At 31.1% G+C, this 23750-nt stretch overlaps 1 protein-coding gene across 3 annotated transcripts in view; it reads left to right on the top strand.

The window, feature by feature from the left end:
- lost (methenyltetrahydrofolate synthase domain-containing protein lost) overlaps positions 1-23750 on the top strand; it is a 31774-nt gene that overhangs the window by 3765 nt on the left and 4259 nt on the right. For all 3 annotated transcript variants that reach the window (XM_035372997.2, XM_035372996.2, XM_035372995.2), the window contains 2 exons: positions 551-664; positions 7061-7151. In XM_035372997.2, the coding sequence (XP_035228888.2) occupies positions 551-664; positions 7061-7151 (205 nt within the window). The remainder of the gene's footprint in view (positions 1-550; positions 665-7060; positions 7152-23750) is intronic.

Genomic DNA, 23750 nt, shown 5'->3' with positions numbered 1-23750 from the left:
AACAGAATAGTACCCAATTTTTTAGTTAAGGATCCGTGATCATCTGACCTTATATATGCTTTAAATACCATGCACCAGAAGTAACTGTGAAGATGGAAATAATACGACTCAAATTTATTGAGTATGTTAAAATTAAGTTCATAAATTTAACATATTAAAATATAAAATTTTCTTGATTAGGATATGTAATATAAACTTTAATTTAGTTTTCATTTTAATTTTCAAAATATAGTTTTAATTAACTATATTTAGGTTTTAGTATCTTTAAATTCATATAACTGCTTCCCTCCTTAATATCATAAATTATAAAAAATTTTTGACTGGTGCTGAATATCTGTAATGTTGGATTTTGATCTGAATCTTAAGTAAAAGAAAAGACATATTTTAATCATCAGCAGTACTTTTGTATATATTTATGTGATCATCAATTTCAGATATGTGTTTCAGTGTTTTAATGTTAGGAATTATAAAGTGGTATTTAGTTTATAGATGTATGAAACATACCTAAACATTTAATGCAGATCTTGCTAATAATGAACTTTTATTACAGGCTAATAAGACACTACTAGTACCAACTCCTCGTTTAATAAAAGGACTTTTCAACAAAATAACACCTCCTCCAAATTCAAGTAAACATATTTTACGTATGTGTTCTACATCAGAAGTTAGTATAATATATATGACTATGATATACAGTAATATGCTATCTAGTCATTGAAAATTGTAAAATAATTGTTCAAGTAATTATTTTGTAATAGAAATTTATATACTAAGTATAAATAAGTTATAAGAAAAAAGAATAATAATTCAATAAATAGAGATAATAGCGCAGTGTGGTTTTTCCAGAAATGAACAGAAAAACTTTATTTATTTATTTATTTATTTTTTTAATAATGAAAAATTTTATTGCCAGAGTTTAAATATTTTTTATTGACAGGTGATGTTTTAGCAGTTATGGAGAACTGGCCGTTTTGTAAAGGATTATGTGACTATTAAGGATCATCATCAAGATGTATCCTTAGAAATCCAATGTATATGCAGACTGAAACTAGTCAGTTTTAAATATCAGAAATTTGAAAATTTTTATTTTATATAAATGGAAAACAATGCGTACTGGCTGTCAAATGTTCTACGAACTGACTAGATTTTTTTTTCCTCTTAAATGAAATGTAAATGTGCACAGCTGCCACATCTGCATGAGAAAGAATGCATATTTGATTGTGGAAACCCTAAGATAACAGCGGAGCTCACTGCGTCATTTATTTATAGGCCCTTATCACTGTGGTACATTTTGAAGTTCACAGTGGTACATTTCAAAGATTTTTTATCACAGTCAAACATCGTGCAGCACTTTTAAAAATGTGCAAGAGATAACATCATTCTCTCCTTGTAAAAGACAAGTGTTCCTTAGTGTAACATGCATGTAGGTTAGAGTGCCTCCACATAGATACTGCCCACACCTGCTGTGACATTTGACATTGCTCTTTCTTGCAGGAATGGCTGGAAAGGTCAGACCGTGCACTTTGTAGTTTTTAGTTATGCAACGACTTAAAAGTCACAGGCATTCAGAGGTCAGCTGACATTATTGGTTACACTGAAGGAATTTATTTGCCAATGCAGTAACAGGAATTGAACCTCTTTGTTGCTGCTGTCTAATGCCGTGTCTAATATGGCATTAGACAGCAGCAATGGCTGTAACATTAAACATTTGTAATCCAAGCTGCATTGCGAAAGGACCTGTGTAAGTGCATAAATTTCTGATACAACTGAAATAACACCTTCAAATGAAGAATGTAAATATTCTGACAATAAAATTTTCTTTTACATAAAAAAAATAAATTAATTAATTAAAAAATAAATAAAAACTTTCTGTGTATTTTTGTGAGAATCGCATTATACTAGTATCTATACTTTTTATATTATTTAAATTTTATCTCAAATTTTGTCTTTCTATTGAACCACTGAAAATGTCTGTATCACTTTTGAGATTGTCAGCATCAAATATTATTGCACTGTATTTTTTTAAAGAAATTAAATAATGAAGAATCTGCATGTGTATATGTATGTTCCTTGTGGGAAAAATATATTTAAAGGTACCCCTTGGCAAAAATTTGCAATTTTTTTGGTGCCATTCTTGATTACGTGCAATGCCCTCCCAAGTAAAATAACTTCCAAAACATAATGCAATAAAACATAAAAAAATTATAATCTCAATAGACTGCACTTTAAATCAAAATAAAACAAGGGGTAAAAATATTTTTATGGTTGCCCCTTGGCGAAAATTGGCGACTTTTGGCGTTACATGGATACTGAGTTTGTGCAGTTCTTTGACTTGTTATTTTGTTTAGTGGCGATTTTTGCGCCAAAAATCACCGCTACACGAAGCCAAAATAAAAGAATTGCACAAACTTGGTATCCATGTACACATCGACCTATTTTCAATTAAAAAAACATTAGAGAATTGCACAAACTTGCTTGCGCACTTCCTTGATTTTATCCATGTACGCATCAGCCTATTTTCACTTGAAAAAAAATTGGAGCATTTCACAAACTTGCCATTGCGCACTTCCTTAACTTTGTCCATACACATCGATCTATTTTCACTTCACTCAAGCCAAAGGAGCACCCAATTCTGCAGTAGAGCCAAACAAAAAATACATAATCTTAATAAACTTCATTTTAAATCAAACATTAAATTAACATAAAAAAGGAATATTGAACTTGTGCACCTAAGCACTACATAAAGCAAATATCCACTTACGTTATTTAGAAATTTCCGACTCCTTCAAAGTGCGGCACACAAAATTCCTTAACGGCATCCAAAAACTTCCTAAAATTATCTGAACCAGAATCCATATATCGGCGTTGCCGCTTAAATTCATAAAATAAGAGTAAAAAGTATCCTCCATAAGGCCAATATCGTCCGGTGTTCAACCATATGCATTTCCTTTGTACAAACAGGACACTTATAATGGCTACTAAGTAAACCTTCATTTACACACCAGTCAATTAATGCACTTTTCCCCTTTCTTTCCAAATCGTACAGAAATTTAAATTAATCTTACAACATTCAGCCATTCTACCATCTAAACCATAAAACAAGCAATGTACTTCCTAACCAACACACACCACAAGCCCTTGCAAATTTTTTTTTCTGTCATTCAAAATTTACGCCAGCATGCAATCGATTACGTCATAGGGTTTCCATAACATCAACTACTCAGATAACCATAAATGAAACAACAACTTCACGATTATACAAGGGGCACCCTTCAATCTACTGTAACCAAACAAGGAAATAACATAAAAATGGAAATACATGTTATCTAATCTGCACAGTACAAAAAGGAAATATTGACTTATCTTATTTAGAAATTTCTGTGTCTTCAGTGTGTTTCACGCAGAATTCCTTCACAGCATCCAAAAACTGTTTAAAATTATCTGAACTAGAATATGTATACTGCTGTCACCTCATAAATTTAAAAAAGTAAAAATAAAAAATGTCATCCATGCTGCTGGGCTGTTGGTTGTAAACAATTATTTCTTTCGAAACTCTCTTTTTATTACACCCCACATATCTTCCATAGTGTCCATATAAGCTCCATTTTCAAAATCCTTAAATCTTCTCACTGTGTAACTTACTGAGAGGTGAACAAAGTATTTAAATCTTCATTTACACACCAGTCAATCATGTTTTCTTTCCTGTTCGTACAAAACTTACTGAAACTTTAGGTTATTCGTACCACCAGCAGGCATTTTGCAGTGTAAAGCGCAAAATAAGCAGTACTTCCTAATCAACATCTAATGCATAAATAAGCCCTGAGAAATATTTTCCCAACAGTCAAAATCACTGCAGTCACGCACTATAACCAATCACGTCATAATAGGGTTTCCATAACATTCAACATAAAATACTTGGGTTACCATAAATGACACAACAACTTGGTGCTAATCTAAGGAGTACCCTAAAATATAGAATACCCGCTCCTTGCATTGTGAAAAAATGAAATCATCAAATTTTGAATAGCATAATCTTCCACCCAAACACGTGTACCTGGAAGCCTGAATTTTATATTTCGTATTTTATAAAACATTAATGAATTTTTGACTAACAAACTCAAAAGTTTGTAAGTGGCCAGTGGCAACACTGTGCAGAATAAAACAGCTTTACCTCCAGGATCCCAGACTGTCTATCAGAAATTCTGAAGATATGTTGTTTTTAAATATTTTGTGATTTTGTTTTTTTATTGAATTTAATGTGGTATAAGTGTGAAAAAAACATATTTAGTACTTACGTATTATTGCAACTATCTTAGGACAAATCACCAAAGCTTCAAAATACATCAAACTCTGGTAACCATGTGCTAAACAATTATTCAGGCAGCCATGGGCATGACAAATGCTTAGTTTCCAACTTGGAGTATAACAAAAAGAATGCCATTTTCATATGCATTCTTTTTGTTATATTCCAGCTTTTATAAAAAAATTATGGTTATTTTTTGTCTTAAACTCGATTTTAAAATTTGTGCTTGCAATATTTTCCCATAATAAAAGAAGTGAAATTTCTGCAAGAATACATGCATATAATTAATTGCCTCAAAATTGCTAAAGGAACAATGCCTCAAATTCTTTCTCAAAGGGATTGCTACGAAATTTCCACCATTACAAAAATAAAAACCTGTTTATAGTAAAGTTTACTGATTGCCTTTTGGAATAAATATTGTTGCATGCGTACAGGGTCATAACAGATTGAGAATGCAAAAGTTCAATAAAAGATTAATAAAATTTATTCTTATCAAAAGAAATACAGTACAAAGTCTTTAATCCAGACTCGTCTGGACTTCGGCAATTCCGGATTAGGGGTTTTCTGGATTACAGATCATCAATTTAAATCTGGTAAGATGGCATACAGAAATTATACAATTAAAATATGAAACTGTAATTTATGAAATAAAGAGCAATTATGATCTAAAGTGTATCAAAATTTACAAAAAAAAAAAGCTTAATATTTATTTGTTTACTTTATTAAACATTTCTTTCAACGCGCGCATGCATAAAGCATACATTGCGCGTAGTCGAAATTAGAAAATAGCAACCAGAAAATGTTTTGATGTGTATTCGTGATATTTATAATGATGAGGAAATTAATTTAAATCATATCGGAGTACATCGAGCTGAAACACTACATTTAGTAAGGAATTATAAGCTGAATAAAATAAAAACATCTGCCCTGAAGATGAGGATAGTGCTGACAGATCAACTTCCAGTTCATTGCGTGCCGTGACGTCCCACCCCTTCCGCAGAGCAGTGTGAAATTGATTTCGGAATGGTTAGAGAAACAAATCACCATTAATGCAGTTTCTTCATGCCTTTATCCATTTTTTGCAGCAGTTCCACTTTTTGTTTAATGGACATCGAAACATGCTTTCACTTTGTAGATCCTTTGACAGCTCCAGAATTGGGAACGCTTTTTGACATAATCGAAAGTTCAAGCTTACTTTTTATAAAATTGCTCTAACAGTCTGCAAAAAATAAGCCGGATCCAATTCAAAGATTAAGGAACAACGCAATCTATAACATTAACTGAAATAGATAATTTTAACCTAGCTTATGCTGTCCGTTGTACATTAAACACACATGCATAAACGTATTATGTGCATGCGTAAAGGTATTATGCATTTATGCATGCACAGAAAGTTTGTAGCTTTGAGGTTCGGGTTATAGATCATTCCGGATTATGGACATCCGGATTAAAGACTTTATACTGTATAACAGAATGCTGTTTCTCAGAGTTATTTACAAGTGTTCACACTATCATGCATTATAATCAGTAGTTATGTTTTAAACTACTAAAAATGTTAAATAGAATGCAATCCACAATTAGAGAAAGCTAATCCAATCTCACTCTGAACTCGCAAATAAATAATAACAACTGCAGCTAACTTAACAACTGAGCTGAGATGTTTCTCTCTGGCTCTTTAAAGGTTTCGGTAGGTCGCGAGAGAGTTCTAGTAATTTCTTTGCTCCTTGACATTTCTGGGAAGCAAAAGAATAGAATTATGGTTACATCCAGCACAGTAGTCGATTGCATTTATTCAATTTAAATATAAATTACAAGATATCTATTTATTAAATGTTAAATACATGTACTCCTGTATTTTTACTTTTCCAGTGTAACTTTCTCTTAAAATATGTGTCGTGCTGCATTGAACAGAGAAATAAGCCAATTTTAATTAAGATTCTACTAACATTAGCTAAATAAATACAAAATTCGTAACACTATATAGTTGAAATGCAGACGATGTATGTAATATATATGTTACCGTGAAAGACCGAAATTGGAGAATGTCGTCTTTCACTGGAGAATGTCAACATTCACCAAATACGTTGGTGAAAGATCGAATATTTCTTTACATTCCTGTACATTTGGACCCTCACCGGTGTATGTCGACAATCACAGATATGCTGTGGTGTAGGTCGAAAAGAGAGGAATATATGTACTTGCTGCCATTCCAAAAGGAAGTGTTCTACAAATAAATGCAGTTGTAAAAGCAAGGGTCTCTTGTGCAATTCAAAGTGTCATAATAGTTTAAGTTGTTGCAATAAATAAGATTTGAATCACATAATTTGGTAATTTTATAACTTCTATTATTTTCCTTTCTCATTTTGAATGTACTGTGTGTTTTAAGTTCTTATGTTCTTAAGTTCTTATTCTGAGTCTCATGTACCTGAGTAGTATGTATCTGATTATCCTGACCCTGCCAACTTTTTTTTAATTTCACTTCAATAAAGTACTGTGGCGAGTACAGTCTACAATGTTCTTTCAAGTATTCTGTATGTTTATAATACTACCAATGATAAGACTTTATATATGCTTAACTAATTTCTACCATCATTTTAAAAGAATAATTTTTGTTAAACTGTATAATATATATATATTTAAAATATATTCACTAGATATTATAATTTTAAAATTAATAGAGTTGATTTTTTATAAGGTTTAAATGTAATAGGTTCTTATCAAAATTATGTTAATTGTTGTTCTGCATAACATTTTCAGGGTGTAAAGCATCACAGTGTCAAAATTGGATTAAATAGTAAGATCAAGGTTGATTTAGTTATAATTGGATCAGTCGCAGTGTCAATTAAAGGTAAGTTATTACATTCAGGCAAATAAATGGCAAGTAGTTTTTTATGAAATCAAATAAAATTGTTTCATAGACTATAAAATTTAAGGAAAAAAATTCTTGGATGCATTTTTCAATTATTAAATAACAAAATAATTTAAAAGGACGTTTGACATGATATTTGTTGTAACTTAAATCAGAATTTACTGATAATCCTAACTGAAATAAATCTCTACCTGAGATTACATTGTATAAGAATATGATTGATGCAAGTCTTTTTATACAAAATGTTATAAAAGGTTAAATTTTGAACTAAAATGGTATTTAGTTTCAAAAATGGTTTAGTTTAGAAATATTGTTTTGATTAAAATAGAGTAAATTCTTTGCATAACTTTTATGTAATAAATAAAATAAAATCTGTAGTTCCTTAAATCCACGAGCAAACAAGATCATTAATAAGCAAAACTAAGAAAAAAATGTCATTGTTATTAAACTATAAATTTTATTAGTTTTCACTAGAGTTTCTAAACTGAGTGTGTTTCTGTTGTTATTTTACAAATGAATTTTTTTAATAACAGTAGTATTTTATAACAGTAGTATTTAGTCTAATAAAACAGTATTATAACAGTAGCATTTAGTACAGTCAAAAGTCGTTAATTCGGACACCCATAATCCGGAATGATCTATAATCTGGACCTTAAAGCTAAAAACTTTCTGCACATGCACTGCGTTGACACATGCGCATAGGCATTTACGTGTGCACGTAAGACCTTTACGACTGCGCATATGCGTGTGCGCAAGTGCAGAATACGTTTTCGCATGCGCGTTTTATGTATAACGGATGGTATAAGCTAAAATGATCTAATTATCTATTTCAGTTAATGTTGATGATTGCGTTATTCCTTAATCTTCGAATTGGATCCAGTTTATTATTTTTTGCAGACTGTAAGAGCAATTTTATAAAAGTAAACTTGAACTTTCGATTATGTTAAATAGAATTTCCGATGCTGGAGCTCCCAAAGGATCTACAAAACGAAAGTATGTTTCGATGTACATCAAACAAAAAGTGGAATTGCTGCAAAAAATGGATAAAGACATGAAGAAGGTGACAGAGAGGTTAGTGAAAACGAAAAAATTTCAATTGACAAGTTAGTCGGTATTCTCGGCACAGCAATTACGGGATTGAACAGTGGAACTTTGTAACTGAACAAGAAATTATCCGTTTATAGAATTAAAGAGAAAGTATTATCACATTAAACGAAGCAACTTAAACAACTTACATTGAAAGAAATGTTTAATAAAGTAAACAAATAAATATTAAGCTTTTTTTTTTTTTTTTTTTTTTTTTTAAATTTTGATACCCTTTAGATCATAATTGCTCTATATTTCATAAATTACGGTTTCATATTTTTAATTTTAGAATTTCTGCATGCCGTCTTACGAGATTTAAACTGATGATCTATAATCCGGAAAAATCGATAATCTGGAATCGCCGAAGTCCCGACGAGTCTGGATTAATGACTGTATTATTTATAACAGTAGTATTTAGTCTAATAAAATACATTCTGTGTTCTTTTTTTTTTTTAAATTTTAACTTTGGCATTTGTATTCTGTGAAATGTATACAGTGGAGCACTGTTTATACATCTAAGGGGCCATTCACAAACAACGTGAATAGAAAGACATATAAACGAAATTTTAATTAATGATTAATATATATATTATCAGCATAATTTTGGTACTACAGTACAAAGTCTGAGATCCGGACTCGTCGGGACTTAGATGATTCCGGATTTGGGATTTTTCTGGATATTAGATCATCAGTTTAAATCTAGTAAGATGGCATGCAGAAATTATAAAATTAAAAATATGAAATCGTTATTTATGAAATAATGAACATTTATGATCTAAAAAGTATCCAAATTTACAAAAAAAAAAAAAAAAAAAAGCTTAATATTTAATTGTTTACTTTATTAAACATTTCTTTCAATGTAAGTTGTTCAAGTTGCTTCATTTTTTTGTGCTAATAATTTCTCTTCTGTAGACAGACATATTTCTTGTTTAGTCACATTGTTGAAGTCTTGTAATTGCTGTGTGGATAATTCCAGTTAACTTGTCAATCGAAATTTTTTTTGTTTTCAGTTCTCAGTCACTTTTTTCACTATCGACAGCAGTATATTCTGGATCTAGAACCATACTAGAGATTTTGCCATCCATTAATTGACTGATGATTGAGGAACATTGTCATCACAATGAAATTATATCATATTTATTTATTACCACATATCCACATTTCTTTACAAAATCCGTTAACTGGAAAATTTCACCTTTGGTTTGCGGTATCTGAAAATCATTAAAATTCATGGTTATTAACATGAAATTTAGCTATATCGCTCACTATACATATTTGGCTAAGGATCAAGAGATTGACGACTAAAGTTGTTCTGCTAAATTTTATTTTGCTTTTGTTGCGCACTGAGAAAATTAAGCCTGAACTGTATTAGTTATTTATTATATATATATCTACAGTCAAAAGTCTTTAATCCAGACGTCCATAATCCGGACCTCAAAGCTACAAACTTTCTGTGCATGCGTAAACGCATAATACCTTTACGCATGCGCATATGAATTTACACATGCGCATAATACGTTTATGCATGCACGTTTAATGTATAAACTAAGCTAAAATTATCTAATGATCTATTTCAGTTAATGTTGCAGATTGCATTGTTCCTTAATTTTCTAATTGGATCTGGCTTATTATTTTTTGCAGACTGTTAGAGCAATTTTATAAAAGTAAACTTGAACTTTCGATTATGTCAAAAAGAATTTCCGATTCTGGAGCTGCCAAAGGAACTACAAAGCGAAAGCATGTTTCGATGTCAATCAAACAAAAAGTGGAATTGCTAAAAAAAAAAAAAAAAGGATAAAGGCATATCCTTTGTTTCTCTAACCATTCCCAAAACTGTTTATCAATTTCACTCTGCTCTGCGGAGGGGGGGCAGGGTTCGTAGCAGTCCTTACAAGTGCTTATAAGTCCTTATATTTGAAAATAAAATATAAAGGCCCTTATAGGTGGTTACTTTTTCTTTAAAGCCCTTATTTTTTTTGTTTTTAGTGCTTATTTTTTGCTTTTAGTGCTTTTTTTTAATCTTTTGTTTTTAATGAACGCGAATTTTTCCCCCGTACCAAAGCCGAGACTAAATAAACAACTTTTCTTCCTGATTTGCAACGTCAAATGGCGAATCATACTTCCGGAAATTTCTTTTCCCCCCCTTCCTCTGCATTAACGTAACCTATGGTCCGCGCCAGAGTACAGACAGGTGCACGTCGTTCTATTGGCCAAAGAATTGCGAAAACGGTAGAAAATTCCGGTACATTTGGTATTCTTTTCCTCCCGTCCAAATACTACACACGTTTGAATTTCTATCAAGATTTTAATAATTTGCATTCTCGTTCCGCGTGGTCAGTTCATATTCGTGTTTATTGTGATCGTTATGCTTATATTATATGTATGAATATTTATAATAATATAGTTGCAGTAACCGCTGAAGTATAGATAAACTTCCAAAAATGGGTGTGTTTTTACACAGATTAGCTTTCTAAGGAATAATATTCGGAATGGCTTAAATAAAAGGAAAGTAATCGAATAGTCAAAATAATTTCATTTTCTTTGCCAATACATTATACAGTATGGAGGTTGGGAGTTTCTCTGCAAAATCTCTAATATTGAAGCAGCGGACTTTTTTTTTTTTTTTTGTCACTGTCCAATCTGGATTGAATAGGACTAAAAGTTTTTGCGGTCTACCCAACCCAAGCGAAGATTGATTCTATTTCGGAAATTTAATACTGTCTGTTGAAAATTAAAGTCTCTTTCTTTTCCTTTATTTAGTTCTTTATTCTCCAAATACCGGCAGGTGTTGATTACGATTGCGTAATATCACATATGGAAGAATTACGGCGCACGTATTGCGCAATAACGTTTGCGGTATTTTGCAGAGATAATTAATTTTGATGTTCAGTCTGAGATTTGTTTATGAACACTTAAAAGAGTTTTACTGTGTTTTCTAAGCAGAATATTTCTCAGTTCCGTTGGTCTATTTTTATATGATGCACATATCGAAATGTCAAAATCATTTATTTAGCCTAAATTTAAATCTAAAGAACGGCTACAGTCTCCCCCACTCCTCTTTTTCCAGTTACTATCCGGAATATTCGGGAATTTCCGAGTATGCCGGTTAGTTAAGCTTTTACTGTTAAAGGATGACTGCATGAAGCAATTTCCCGTCTTCTGATTTCAGAAATGTGCCTCTTTTTTTACTTAAATTACTTTGTTTGGGATATATGTTAAGGAAAAACTGTTATGGAATGAAAATTTAGAAAATGTTCAGAATTTTGATTTAAGTTAAATTATTTAAATATTAATATGAGTGGAAAAATAAATTGTATTTATTATTAGGTGCCAAACGAATACAATTAATATGGCTTATTATTATTTATTTTCTATATTTTCAACTGAAATATCATCATTAAATTTTGTAATATAGTTTAGTTCTGCATAGTTTTTTTTTCTCTCATTGTAAACTAATTCTGTAAATTGAACTGTCATTTAAAATTTAAAAAAAGTTAATTGTTTTCCATTGTTGAGGTAATGCTCATTCTCTTAATAAATATTGCATTGCTCATATTTTAAATTACAAGTCTAATTTTTCTTTTAAGGTTATGCAGTTGTGTATAATGTAATTAAACAGGTGCTTATTTTATCCTTAAAATGTGCTTGAAAAGTGCTTATGGGTGCTTATTTTTTTAACTAAAATGTGGCTATGAACCCTGGGGGGGATGTCGGGGTGCGCAATGAACTGGAAGTTGATCTGTCAGCACTGTCCTTATCTTCAGGGCAAATGTTTATTTTATTCGTCTTATACTTCCTTACTAAATGTAGTATTTCATCTCGATGTACTCCATCTTTGATATGATTTAAATAAAATTCCTCCTCATTATAAATATCACGAATACACATCAAATAGTTTTCTGGTTGCAATTTTCTAATTTCGAAAATGCGTAATGTATGCTTTACGCATGCGCGCGTTGAAAGAAATGTTTAATAAAGTAAACAAATAAATATTAAGCTTTTTTTTTTTTTTTTTTTTTTTTGTAAATTTTGGTACCCTTTAGATCATAATTGCTCTTTATTTTATAAATTACGGTTTCATATTTAAATTTTATAATTTCTGTATGTCATCTTACCAGATTTAAACTGATGATCTATAATCCGGAAAAACCGATAATCCGGAGTCGCCGAAGTCCCGATGAGTCCAGATTAAAGACTTTTGACTGTATTTCTTGTACATGCTTAAAGCTTATATGAGTCCTGAATAAATAAATTCCCACATATACTTAAAGCTTATTGAGGGCCTGCACTAGATATTTTACTGCCTGATGCAGTCTCTGTGGGTCCTAAATTCTGCTACCAATTACCTTCCCTAAATTCTGCCACCTAATGTGGCCATACGAGCCCTGGTGCTGGTTCTGGGTTTATGTGAATAACAAATCAGTTATTCTTATTAAAATAGCACTAAATGTAATCTTTTGGTCTATGAGTATCCTTAAGAAAATCAATTTTTAGCATATGTAAAGAAATTTTTGTTAAATTTTTCCTCGTCAACATTTATTAGCGCACTTATCTTAAAAATCTGTAATCATTGCCAAGTGTAATGTCAACATAAAAGGTTACCATACTCTTTATTATTCAATTAATAACATAAAAAAGTTGTTTATGCATTGCTACATGAGTCATTATTTCAAGTTGTCATGTGTTGATAAACTTGCGGTGATGAAAGCAAAATATAGTAAATAATGATTTGCCAGGTTGGCGTCGGGGATATAATATATTAGTAGGTGCAAAATCAACAATGTTATCTATGTAAAATGTTTTGGTTTGAAATGTATGCCAAGCATATATGCAGCAATGGAGCCAAATTATCGATCATGCAAATTTATGCTAAAATGATTGTTTCTTCAATAACGAGGTATTTTATTTAGTGCTAAAGTGAAATTAAGAATCAGGACTCTCCACATGTTTTATTATGTACAGAGTGGAATAAAATGTGCATCCGTAAAGCATACAAAAAAAGTGGTTGGTGGCTTTGAGGTCCAAATTTTAGATCATTCCAAATATTAGACATCTGGTCTAATTAATGATTAATATGTATATTACCTGCACAATTTTAGTACTACTAACTTACTATTGATATTACTCAATTTGGCTCTTGTAATTTCAATTTGTATAGAATTTTAACATGTTCAAACAAATTTAAATTAATGTTTTAAATATATATTTAAGTAGTATTAATATTTTAAACAATTTGAACAATTTCTTGATAATTAGTATTTTAAAAATAATGTTAATTCAAATGTAATATTTTTTAAATCATAAGAATATAAGATTCTGTATGTAGTTACATAAAATGGAAAAAAAAAAAAAAAAAAGTCATACTTTTATTTGAATTACCATCTTGAATAAGAAACATATTTTTTTCAAGCACATTTTAAAGCAAATTTTAACTTTTTTTTTTTTAAAGAAAAAAGTCTTCAATTGTTTTATAATGTGTCTTTTGATTTTGAATCCTAACTAAAATACTATAAATTGAATTTGGTTCTTGAAATGTTTTTCTTGCTTGTATTATTGCTTGTATTATTGTACACGCAAAAAAAATTTCTGAGAGTATCAATGCAATAGGGAATACTTTGATTAAAAGGTGGAAATATTTCTTCATTTTCTTCTTCATCCTTGATACTTAAATATTTATCTGGAAAATGTTTTCAACTGTGCATTAAATCTGATGTCATTACATTGGCATCACAGTTTACATATTCTTTGATTGTAATGTCTAATCCCAGTAGTTTCCAATCTTCTTTATCCATAATCACGGTTTCATCATCATGCTCATGGTCAACTCTTTCACTTGACTTTCGGTTTAAAAATCCTCCTTGAATGAAGTAATTTTTAATTACTTGTGGTTTTACTTGAGTCCAGGTAAGTGAAATCGTATTCGTAGGCTGAAGAATGTATAAATTTTTCTGTGCGTTTTCTGCAGTTATATTTTTAAAGAATATTTGAATCAACTTTTGCCACTAGAACAATTTAAAATTCTTAGTGATATCCAGATCTAAAGATAATACAGTGAAAAGACTTTAATCTGGACTCGTCGGGACTTCGGCGATTCCGGGTGATTGATTTTTCCCGATTATAGATCATCAGTTTAAATCTGGTAAGATGGCATGCAGAAATTATAAAATGAAACTGTAATTTATGAAAGAGCAATTATGATCTAAAGGGTATCAACATTTACAAAAAAAAAAAGCTTAATATTTATTATTAATGGAGATTAAATCAGAATTTTTTGGCTTTTTTTTTTTTTTTTTTTTTTTTAAACATCGTAACTTTGATAAATTTCATTAAAGTAATGGTAATATATTGGAATTATATTTAAAAAATAACATTAAAATAAAACATTTTTATTTTCCGCTGTCACATTATAAAGTTTCATTTTGGCAACTTGTTATACAATATTTTGAATCTGAAAAATAAACAAGGTATAATGCTATAAAGCACAATTTACGAAACAACTCTTAGGAAAAGCAAAATTAGCTATGTTATTAATTAAAAATATCTTCTTTTTAATTTTTTCATAGTAAGCGTTTTTCCCATGTAATTGTCTCAGAATATTCAAAATTCTCAGAATATGAATCAGTATTATATATAAAAGTAATTTTACACTTTTTCCCTCCTTTTTTTTTTTTTTTTTTTTTTTTTTTTTTTTTTTTTTTTTTTACAAAATATTTCTGGGTTTTTGCTGTTACAGAATTGGTTGGGATAATTTTTCTTTTAGTATTTTTGATATTGCAGCTTGGAAAATTTAGAAGGATTTGAAGGCAAGATTTATAGACCCACAATTCTAGAAGATTAAAGAAATATGTGACAAAGTGAAAAACATCTCCATGGTATCAATGCGTAATGGATGTATTTTACAGAATGTTTACGATGAATTTCTTACTTTTGGGAGAATGTCTGGAAGAACAATGAAGACATAATATTTGAGTGTTTTACTCCTGATACTAGAATCTTTTTCTTGACATGTTTATCTTCCCTTTGTTTTCTCTAATTTTCACTAGACACAAGCATGGAAAATATCAAAAATGCTTCTAATCGTATCACTTGGGCAGGCATTATAGAAAGGGATTTTTTTTATTAATAAAGAAATTGAAAACTTAAAATTTAAAAAGATCCATCTAATATGTTTTAATGCATCATACACAGAGCTATGCATCATACACATTTTTCCATTTGATGCAATCTGTGTAGATCCTAAATTGGACTGTATAGTGCCTTTCTAAATTCTGCTTCCAATGCCTGTCTAAATTCTAAAAGTTTTGCCATTTCTGAATTTTGTTGTTTGGTGTGTCACTAAATTCTAAAAATTCTGCCACATCAGCTCTGTAACCGGCCTTTACCATATATATATTTCATATTTCTTCTGAATTTCATATTACTAAAGAAATAAAATTAGTCACTTTTTCTATACATTCTAAATCCATTTAGTGATTTTAGAAAAACAGCAATCCTTAATTAAATCCAAAAATTCTAAAATGAAAAAGAAACATGCTGAAGAAAGAAACTGAATACATAAAGAAAATTATTCCTCAATGATATATGTAATTATTATTAAGTAAATTACGTAATTATTTATGATTTCAGCCTTTACTATAATTTTCCATTTCTGTTTCCTCATATGATAAAGTTACTGAGCCAGATTAAATTAAAATTAAATTGTATAATTTTTACCACTAGTCCGTCCACCTTTTTAGTTTGAATTTGACTGTTCTTGTTTAATTATGTCACCGTGAGATATAATTGACTTTGTTAGCATCAGAACATGCCTTTATGTTTGTTCTAAGTTCTTTTCTAATAAGAGGCTTATTTAAACCTTTGTCCAATATTGTAGTTACTTTCAGACATAGTGATAATTTGCTTCACATCTATCGGGGGTTTTGGACTATTTAACTTTTATCAGATCAAGTAAACCCTGATAGGTACATTGTGGAGAGGTTAGCAAATTAGGAGATAAAGCACGCAGAAACTAGCAAGAGCATTGGTTTGCATATTGAGACAAATCTCTAATTATTGTTAGAAAAGATGCTTAAAGAGAAAAGAAATCGGTATAAACTAGCCAAAATGTTTCGGAAGGCTTCAAATTAAAATGATGGATAAATATTTTGTTGAGTGTTGTTGTTATAAAACATAAATGTTTTGTAGCTTTTAATGTGTAATTATTTTAATATCGTTTAAGAATCAGTGTGATAAATAACATGTATTTTCAACTGTGAAGTTTTATTAGATTTTCATTTTAATAGGGCTTTTTTAACAAATATTTTTAAAAAATAAAATTTAATAGTGGCCATGTAAATCCATAAAGACTAAGGTTACCTATTTACCTAATTTAATTATTTATAACTAGGTGCTTACCCTTAAAAATTATCTCTACATATTAAAGCAAGTTATTGCCTATCATTTATACTCACTGTGGTCACAAGATAAAACACAAAAATGTAGAAATTCAAGTAAAGCTTATTCTTTGCATCTAGTGAGACTTATTACAAAACAACTTATCACCTCTGGTGCTTTAATGGCTTATTGGAACCTGAAAGTATATTAACTGGCTTACAATCCCTGGAACTTTACACAAAGCTATGACACTAACTGCATCTGATCCTGACTAACTTTCAACACTTGCCAACTGTGCCTACATCATGCCTTTCGGGTTTGTTCTAATCAGCAGGTCTCTCTCTAGACAAGCCGCAGTGGTGATAACATTCAGTCTTTTGTTATGAATGATGCTGATTATGATACATCTCATTTTAACCTATGCCGTTTGACATAAAACCTCTAGACAAGCGGTTCTCAACCTTTTGACTAACATCTACCATCTGAATAAAAATTGAAAACCTTTAGTACCACCAAAGTACTACTACCACCACTCTTGAACAAAGCTCAGATCACATAAATTTATGAATGTTAGAGAAAAAACTCAATCAGGATGTTGGGGTTTTAATTTTTGAAATAAATAGTTAAAATACTTTGCTTCTTTGCGTACCACCTATTTTTTCTTGCGTACCACCGATTGAGAACCTTTGCTCTAGACTGACCAAGTATGTGACAAAATGAGACATAAAAAAATAAACATAAAGCTAACTATTAGTAAAACGTAAATGTCACTTATTTTCTTTCAAATATGTCCAACCTATTATAAGTGTAAAGTATTTAATGCTACCCTATTGGTACATTGTGGAGAGGTTGGAAAATATTGTTAAACTGCATGAAGTTTATTTTATTCTCAAACCTATTAATAATTATGCTAATTAATTTACATTTGGTAATAATGCATACTACTTAGGGATCTATTTTATTTTTAGGAGGGTATTAGAAAAGTGAAATTAAGGCATAGAATAATATTTTTAATTGAATTTAATCAGTTCCCATATGCTCATAGGTCCTTAATTTTTTTCATGGTCCTTAAAAGTCCTTAAATGTACTTAATTTCCGTGTGCAGAAATGTGTGCGAATCCTTTTGTATCTACAGTATATGGTAACATATGAAAAAATCAAGACTCAGTTATTTCTGTGCATTTCTGGAGGTTCATCACAACCGTATAAATTAATATTAAATGTATAGTTAATTTTGATGAGACTGAATTTTTTTTTTTTTTTTTTCATTATAATGAGGTTTGACTTTTTTTTCATGATAATTTTATATCTTGGTGTAGAAGAAAGCAGTATTCATTGACAGTGGTATTAGATTCAGTATGAAAGTACTCGTGGTGGTCACTGTGGCTTGGACATTATGAGAGTTGTTAATACGTAAAATCTCATCTACTGAAATAAGTAGAGCACATTATCTGTTCAGTATTGGGTTATATAATAGAGGCTGATTAATAGGATCCCAATTAATGTTGTCATTCAGATATTGTTATCAAACTTTCAAAGTTCTACCCATTTATATATGAAAATATATTGTCCATTTATATATGAAATGTATTGTCTACCCATTTGTTATTAAATTATTAAATGTCTACCCATTTATATATGAAAATGTTGTCATTCAGATATTGTTATCAAACTTTCAAAGTTCTACCCATTTATATATGAAAATATAGAAAATACACTGCATATTGTGATCAATAAGTCGATTAACGTTATTCAAACATTGTAGAATGAATTTTCAGATTGAAATGAAGTCGCCAAATAAAAGATAAAATCATCTGAAATGTCACCAAATAAAAGATAAAAATCATCAAATAAGTTCAAAATTGATTACAAAAATTGCTAAATAATAGAGGTATGTTACCTAAGGCTAGTAAAGGATTAAGTGCCAAGCATTTAAGCACTTGATCCTTTCAAACTTAATGTACAAAAGAACCCGTTTTCTGAATTTTAGAAAATCAACTTTGCTTGTTTTGAGCTTTGCATTTTGGGAAATGTGTTCTTTTAGGAAACACCTATTTTTATCTTGTTTAGTCATTTATGTTGTGTAATCTAAAAAAAAGGTGTAATGATCTGAGTCAAAGAATAAAAGTCTCTTGTGGAATTGTTGTGACCAATTCCCAAAAATAAGTCAATGAAGTGCTGCTCAAAACAAGCACAGTGAAATTCGCTAGTGAGCAATTAGTCAAAGGAATCCACTAGTAAGTTAAATATTTGTCAAAGATTTTGAAGAATCATAAACATATTATTTACAAACAAAACAAAATTCAAAGAATAAAATTAGTAACTGGAAAAATGATAGTGTTAAGAAAGCACTGAAGATTTGGTTTACTAATGTTCATGAAAGCCCATCAGCAGCCGATGATAAAGTCACTGAATGGTGGTATGTCAGTCTGAAGTTTGAATCCTGGTAAGTGGGCTACTACAGCATGTTTTCGTGGTTTTCCGTAAAATGTATAATGTGGATATGAGCCAATTTTCCCTTAAAAGTCCTCTAGAAGACATCCCTTTCTTTGGTTGCTATTTTGTGTGTCATCATAATCAAATTTAATATATATATATATATATATGCATGTAAAAAATTAAGAAAGATGATTTTTAGCAAAAGATGGTTGGTTTAGCCAGTGGAAGGAAAAAGGAAACTCGTTTACAAATGTATTCATGGTGGGGAAAAAAGATATCCATTTACCTACTGCAAAAACAAGGGTTTTCAAATAAAGGGCTTAAATTGCTAATGAAGTACTAACATACATAATGCTGATGTATATAAGTAAAACATATACTATAAGGCTGATGAAACAGGTCTTTACAATTATTAATTGCTCTGGCACATATATATATATAAAACTAAAATTTCAAAAGATTATGTAACTCTTTTATGCTGTCTCAATATACAGTGGATGGACAAAAATATGGAAACACTTTGTGAAATGCATGTTCGAAAAGAAAGATTGATTGTAATGAAATATGTAGGTGGCGCTGGCGTTTTTGACTACTGACGCCACCTATACAACTTCGTAAATGTGCTAAACAGTTCAGTTGTTTTCGGAGTACTGTTATGTGAGGTTGTCATTGCATTATGTCAAAGTTAACAGACTTCGAACGTGGGCAAATTGTTGGAGCACGTATGGTAGGTGCTTACGTAAGCAAGGTAGCCGAGGTGTTTAGTGTTTCAAGAGGTACTGTATCGAAGATTTATTCCGCATATTTGAAAAGCGGAAAAACATCATCTGCTAAATCACAGCGCGGATGAATGTGTGTCCTGAGTGATCGTGACAGACGATCATTAAGGGCAATTGTGACGAAAAATAAGAAGACCACAGCTGCAAAGTTACTGCTGAAATGAATGTTGTGTTACCGAACCCTGTGAATACCAAAACAATTAGAAGGGAGCTTCATAAACAGGGAATTGCTGGCCACTGCTGCAATTGAGAAGCCACTCATCAGTGATGCTAATGCCCGTAACAGGAAAAGGTGGTGTTTAAGTCATAAAGCCTGGACTATAGAGCAATGGAAGCGAGTAATATGGTCTGACGAGTCTTCTTTCACATTGTTTCCCACTTCTGGCCGAGTTTACGTCTGGAGAACGCCATCTCAAGCCTATAATACAGAGTGCTTGTTGCCAAGAGTGAAACATGGGGGGGGGGTTCTGTTATGGTTTGGGCAGCCATATCGTGGTTCTCTGCTAGCCCCATGATAACTGTGTCAGGGCACATGACTGCCAAGACTTATGTGAACATTTTGGCCGATCAAGTTCATCCCATGGTACAAACTTTGTTCCCCGATGGTGATGGTGTCTTCCAAGACGACAAAGCCCCTGTTCAGACAGCTCACATTGTCCAGGACTGGTTTTCTGAGCAAGAGGATGAGTTGTCCCATCTCCCCTGGCCACCACAGTCACCAGACCTGAATATTATCGAACCTTTGTGGTCTACATTGGAACGGAAAGTGCGTTCTCGTTATCCACCGCCAACATCGTTATCTGAACTTGCCACCATTTTGCAGGAAGAATGGTATAATATTCCCTTGCCAAACATACAGGAACTGTATTTATCCATTCCGAGAAGACTGCAAGCTGTTTTGGATGCCAACGGGTTTCCTACACCATATTAAGCAAAGAAACATTTTTTTTAAAGGTGTTTCCATATTTTTGTCCAACCCCTGTATGTGGCAAAAAAAAAAAAAAAAAAAAGAAGAAAAACTTATTAGAAAATCCCTGATACTTTAAAGGAGTAAAGACTTTACTAGCATATTATGATTCAAAGGTGTGAATGTCATCAATAATTTTTTAATCAATAGCTTTATAAATGAGATAAGGAACTGAAGAATAATACCCTTCTTACTGATAGTTGTCCTATACTTTATGCAAATGTCTTTTTTAAGATATTCAAGTTGTACATTTAATGCAAATATCACAGCCATGGTTCAGTTGTGATCCAAAGAATTATCCCAAAAAGTATCCCAGACAGAAAATTGCTGCCTTACTGAAGGGCCCAGGTTAAAGTCCCAGAGAAGGCATGAATGTTTGTATAGTGTGTGGGGGGGGGCACTCAAATGTGTGGCAAGCTGAAAGTCATCTTAAGAAGTTGGTACTAAAGGACGAGGGGTGGGAGATTCTTTGATCTACCCCTGGGGTGCTCTCCTTCAAAATTAGGGCAGAACTGAGCATAAAACGAACTGTCCACCTACCTGCATGGTGCTGAAGACTGTGGACAGCAACAGATGCAATCTTATACTCCTTGCCATGATAAAATTTGTGGCCTTGATCTGATTATGTCAGATAAGTGAGATTAGTAACAATAAGGGATTATTAGAATGATGAAAGAATACTATTGGGATAAAATGAAAGTTAATACTGATATAAGTGCAAATGAATTACCAAAGAAAACTGCCTTTCTTGATGCGTTTCATTTGTTGAACATGTTTTAGAACTGTGTCACTGAAAATTCAATAAAGAACTGTTTTAAGCATGCCAACCTTGTATTAAATGAAACTGAAAAGAAATAATTGATGTCTCTAACTAATATAAATTGTAAAGATTTTATGATCTGGATGGATATTGATGAAAGAATTCAAATTGCAGCATCCATGATATAAGAAGATATCTTCTAGTCACTTTCTGTCACAGATCTGAAGAAAGTAATAAAATCAGTGAATTTTCCAAAACGCTGAGATCAGAGATGCTCTCTGAGTATTAATATTAAGGGTACAGCATCGATCAAATAATTTCGAGAAACTGAACAGTTCATAAATGTACTTTTGCATAACAGTTGCGGACACTCTGTTATTAATGACTTTTTTCCTATTGAAAATGTTGTGGAAGTAAGTATTTATATATTTCTATTAAATCAGTTGGATTCCATCGATGTTTTGAAGGACATTTATTCTCATCATTTAATGTTATCAAAACAGCCATGGATTAATGTGATTAAATTAAGTGTTATGTTGCAAAAATCATATGAATATAAAGTAATTAGTATATTTTGTAGACAATTGATATTCTATTAATAATTGCACTTACTTCTAAATTATTCATATGTAGAAGTAAGAAAATTTCAGTATTTGTCATGTTTCTACTTTTTTAATAAAAGATAAATTTCTTACTTTTTTTAATAAAGATGTTTTTGTTAAGGCCTTTAACCAAGAAAGACATTTATTTTCCATGCAATACACTGATGATCAAAATTCACTCATATAAATTTTTCCAAATTTCTCGAAAAATAATTGATAAAATTTAATTAAATTTTGTATAAATGTAGAGTAGTATAAGGCAACAATTAATTCTTATAATGGCGGAGTATTTATTCTTGATCGTGAGTAATGAGAGATTTACTCATGAAAGTAGGTATGTTTGAAACTGATGTTACAACATGTTACATAAAGTGAGGCTAATAATAAAGGGTTTGACCATCTCTAAATAATACATAGCTTGTGAATTGCTGTGCTGTTAGCAAGACAGTCTGTGGCAGCCACAAACATCCCTGCACCAAATTGGTCATAGTTCCTGGATGGCTTTCTAACATCATCAGCAAATCATAGTTGCTTTCTAAGTGTATCCTAGATACCTCATGGCTAGTGGCCACCATTAAAAAATGTTATGTACTATTTACTGTAATATGTATCAGGAGTGATCAAACTTCATGTCAGTAAAATGCACATGTTGGAATTCAGAAAAATTCAACAGCAGTAATTAGATTTTCCAAGTTTATAGTTACATTATTTTAAAAGTTGTGAACAAAATGCCTGATTCTGAACAGTCATTCAGTGACATTTTCCTTTTAGCATGTGATGATTTATTGAAGACAACACAAAATTTTCTGGTGTTTTTATTTACATTACAATTTAATGAACAATTACAGTACTCTAATTACAGTTTAATGAACTTTTTACTAAAAGTACTCATTTTCAGTTTTTAAGTGCTCCAATTCTTTCACAATACTTTCTTATAAATATTGATCTATAACAGCTTTGCAATGTTCCTGAAATTTCGGAATCTTAAATCTGCGCCATAGCTACTCAAATTACTTTTCTGTGCACCCCAAAAAATTATCCCACAATTCACGTACATGCTGGTTCTACATCAAGCAAGTCATATAGCTGTTGTCATCAAATTCTAAGAATTTTTGACATTTTCAAAGGTAATATCTTCTAAGCTGTGAATTATTATTAGAAATTCCCAGAGGTTCGAAAGTTTTCTTTCACCAACTGAGCCATGGACAAGTGTTATTATCCATGAAAAAGAATGAGAGCCAAATTCACTCCTGTAAAGTTCACACAAGGCTCCAAGATCTTTTCTTTATAGCTCTGAGCAGTCAGGAAGCCTCTGACAAGCACATACAATGAAGTAGTATACTAACTAGCATGATAACTGCCTACAGCGACTCCTCAGCCACCATAAATGGATGTTGGAGGATCTCAGATTCTCTCCAGCTGAAGTATATTGAGAATTAGTGTACTAATTACTGCAGGAAGTTATAGACCTGGGGTCCAAGGCTGATTTCCACATCATGCCAGAAAACCATTTCCAAAATCAAATGATATTTCACATAACATTTAGCTTTCTAGCAGTCTTAAATTGCTGGG

This window comes from Stegodyphus dumicola, chromosome 7, assembly GCF_044657685.1.
Source record: "Stegodyphus dumicola isolate Sdum_Otavi_A_Nest chromosome 7, ASM4465768v1".
In the NCBI taxonomy this organism is placed as follows: Eukaryota; Metazoa; Arthropoda; class Arachnida; order Araneae; family Eresidae; genus Stegodyphus; species Stegodyphus dumicola.
Note: the sequence above shows the minus strand (reverse complement) of the source record. Positions and strands in the feature narration are given on the sequence as shown.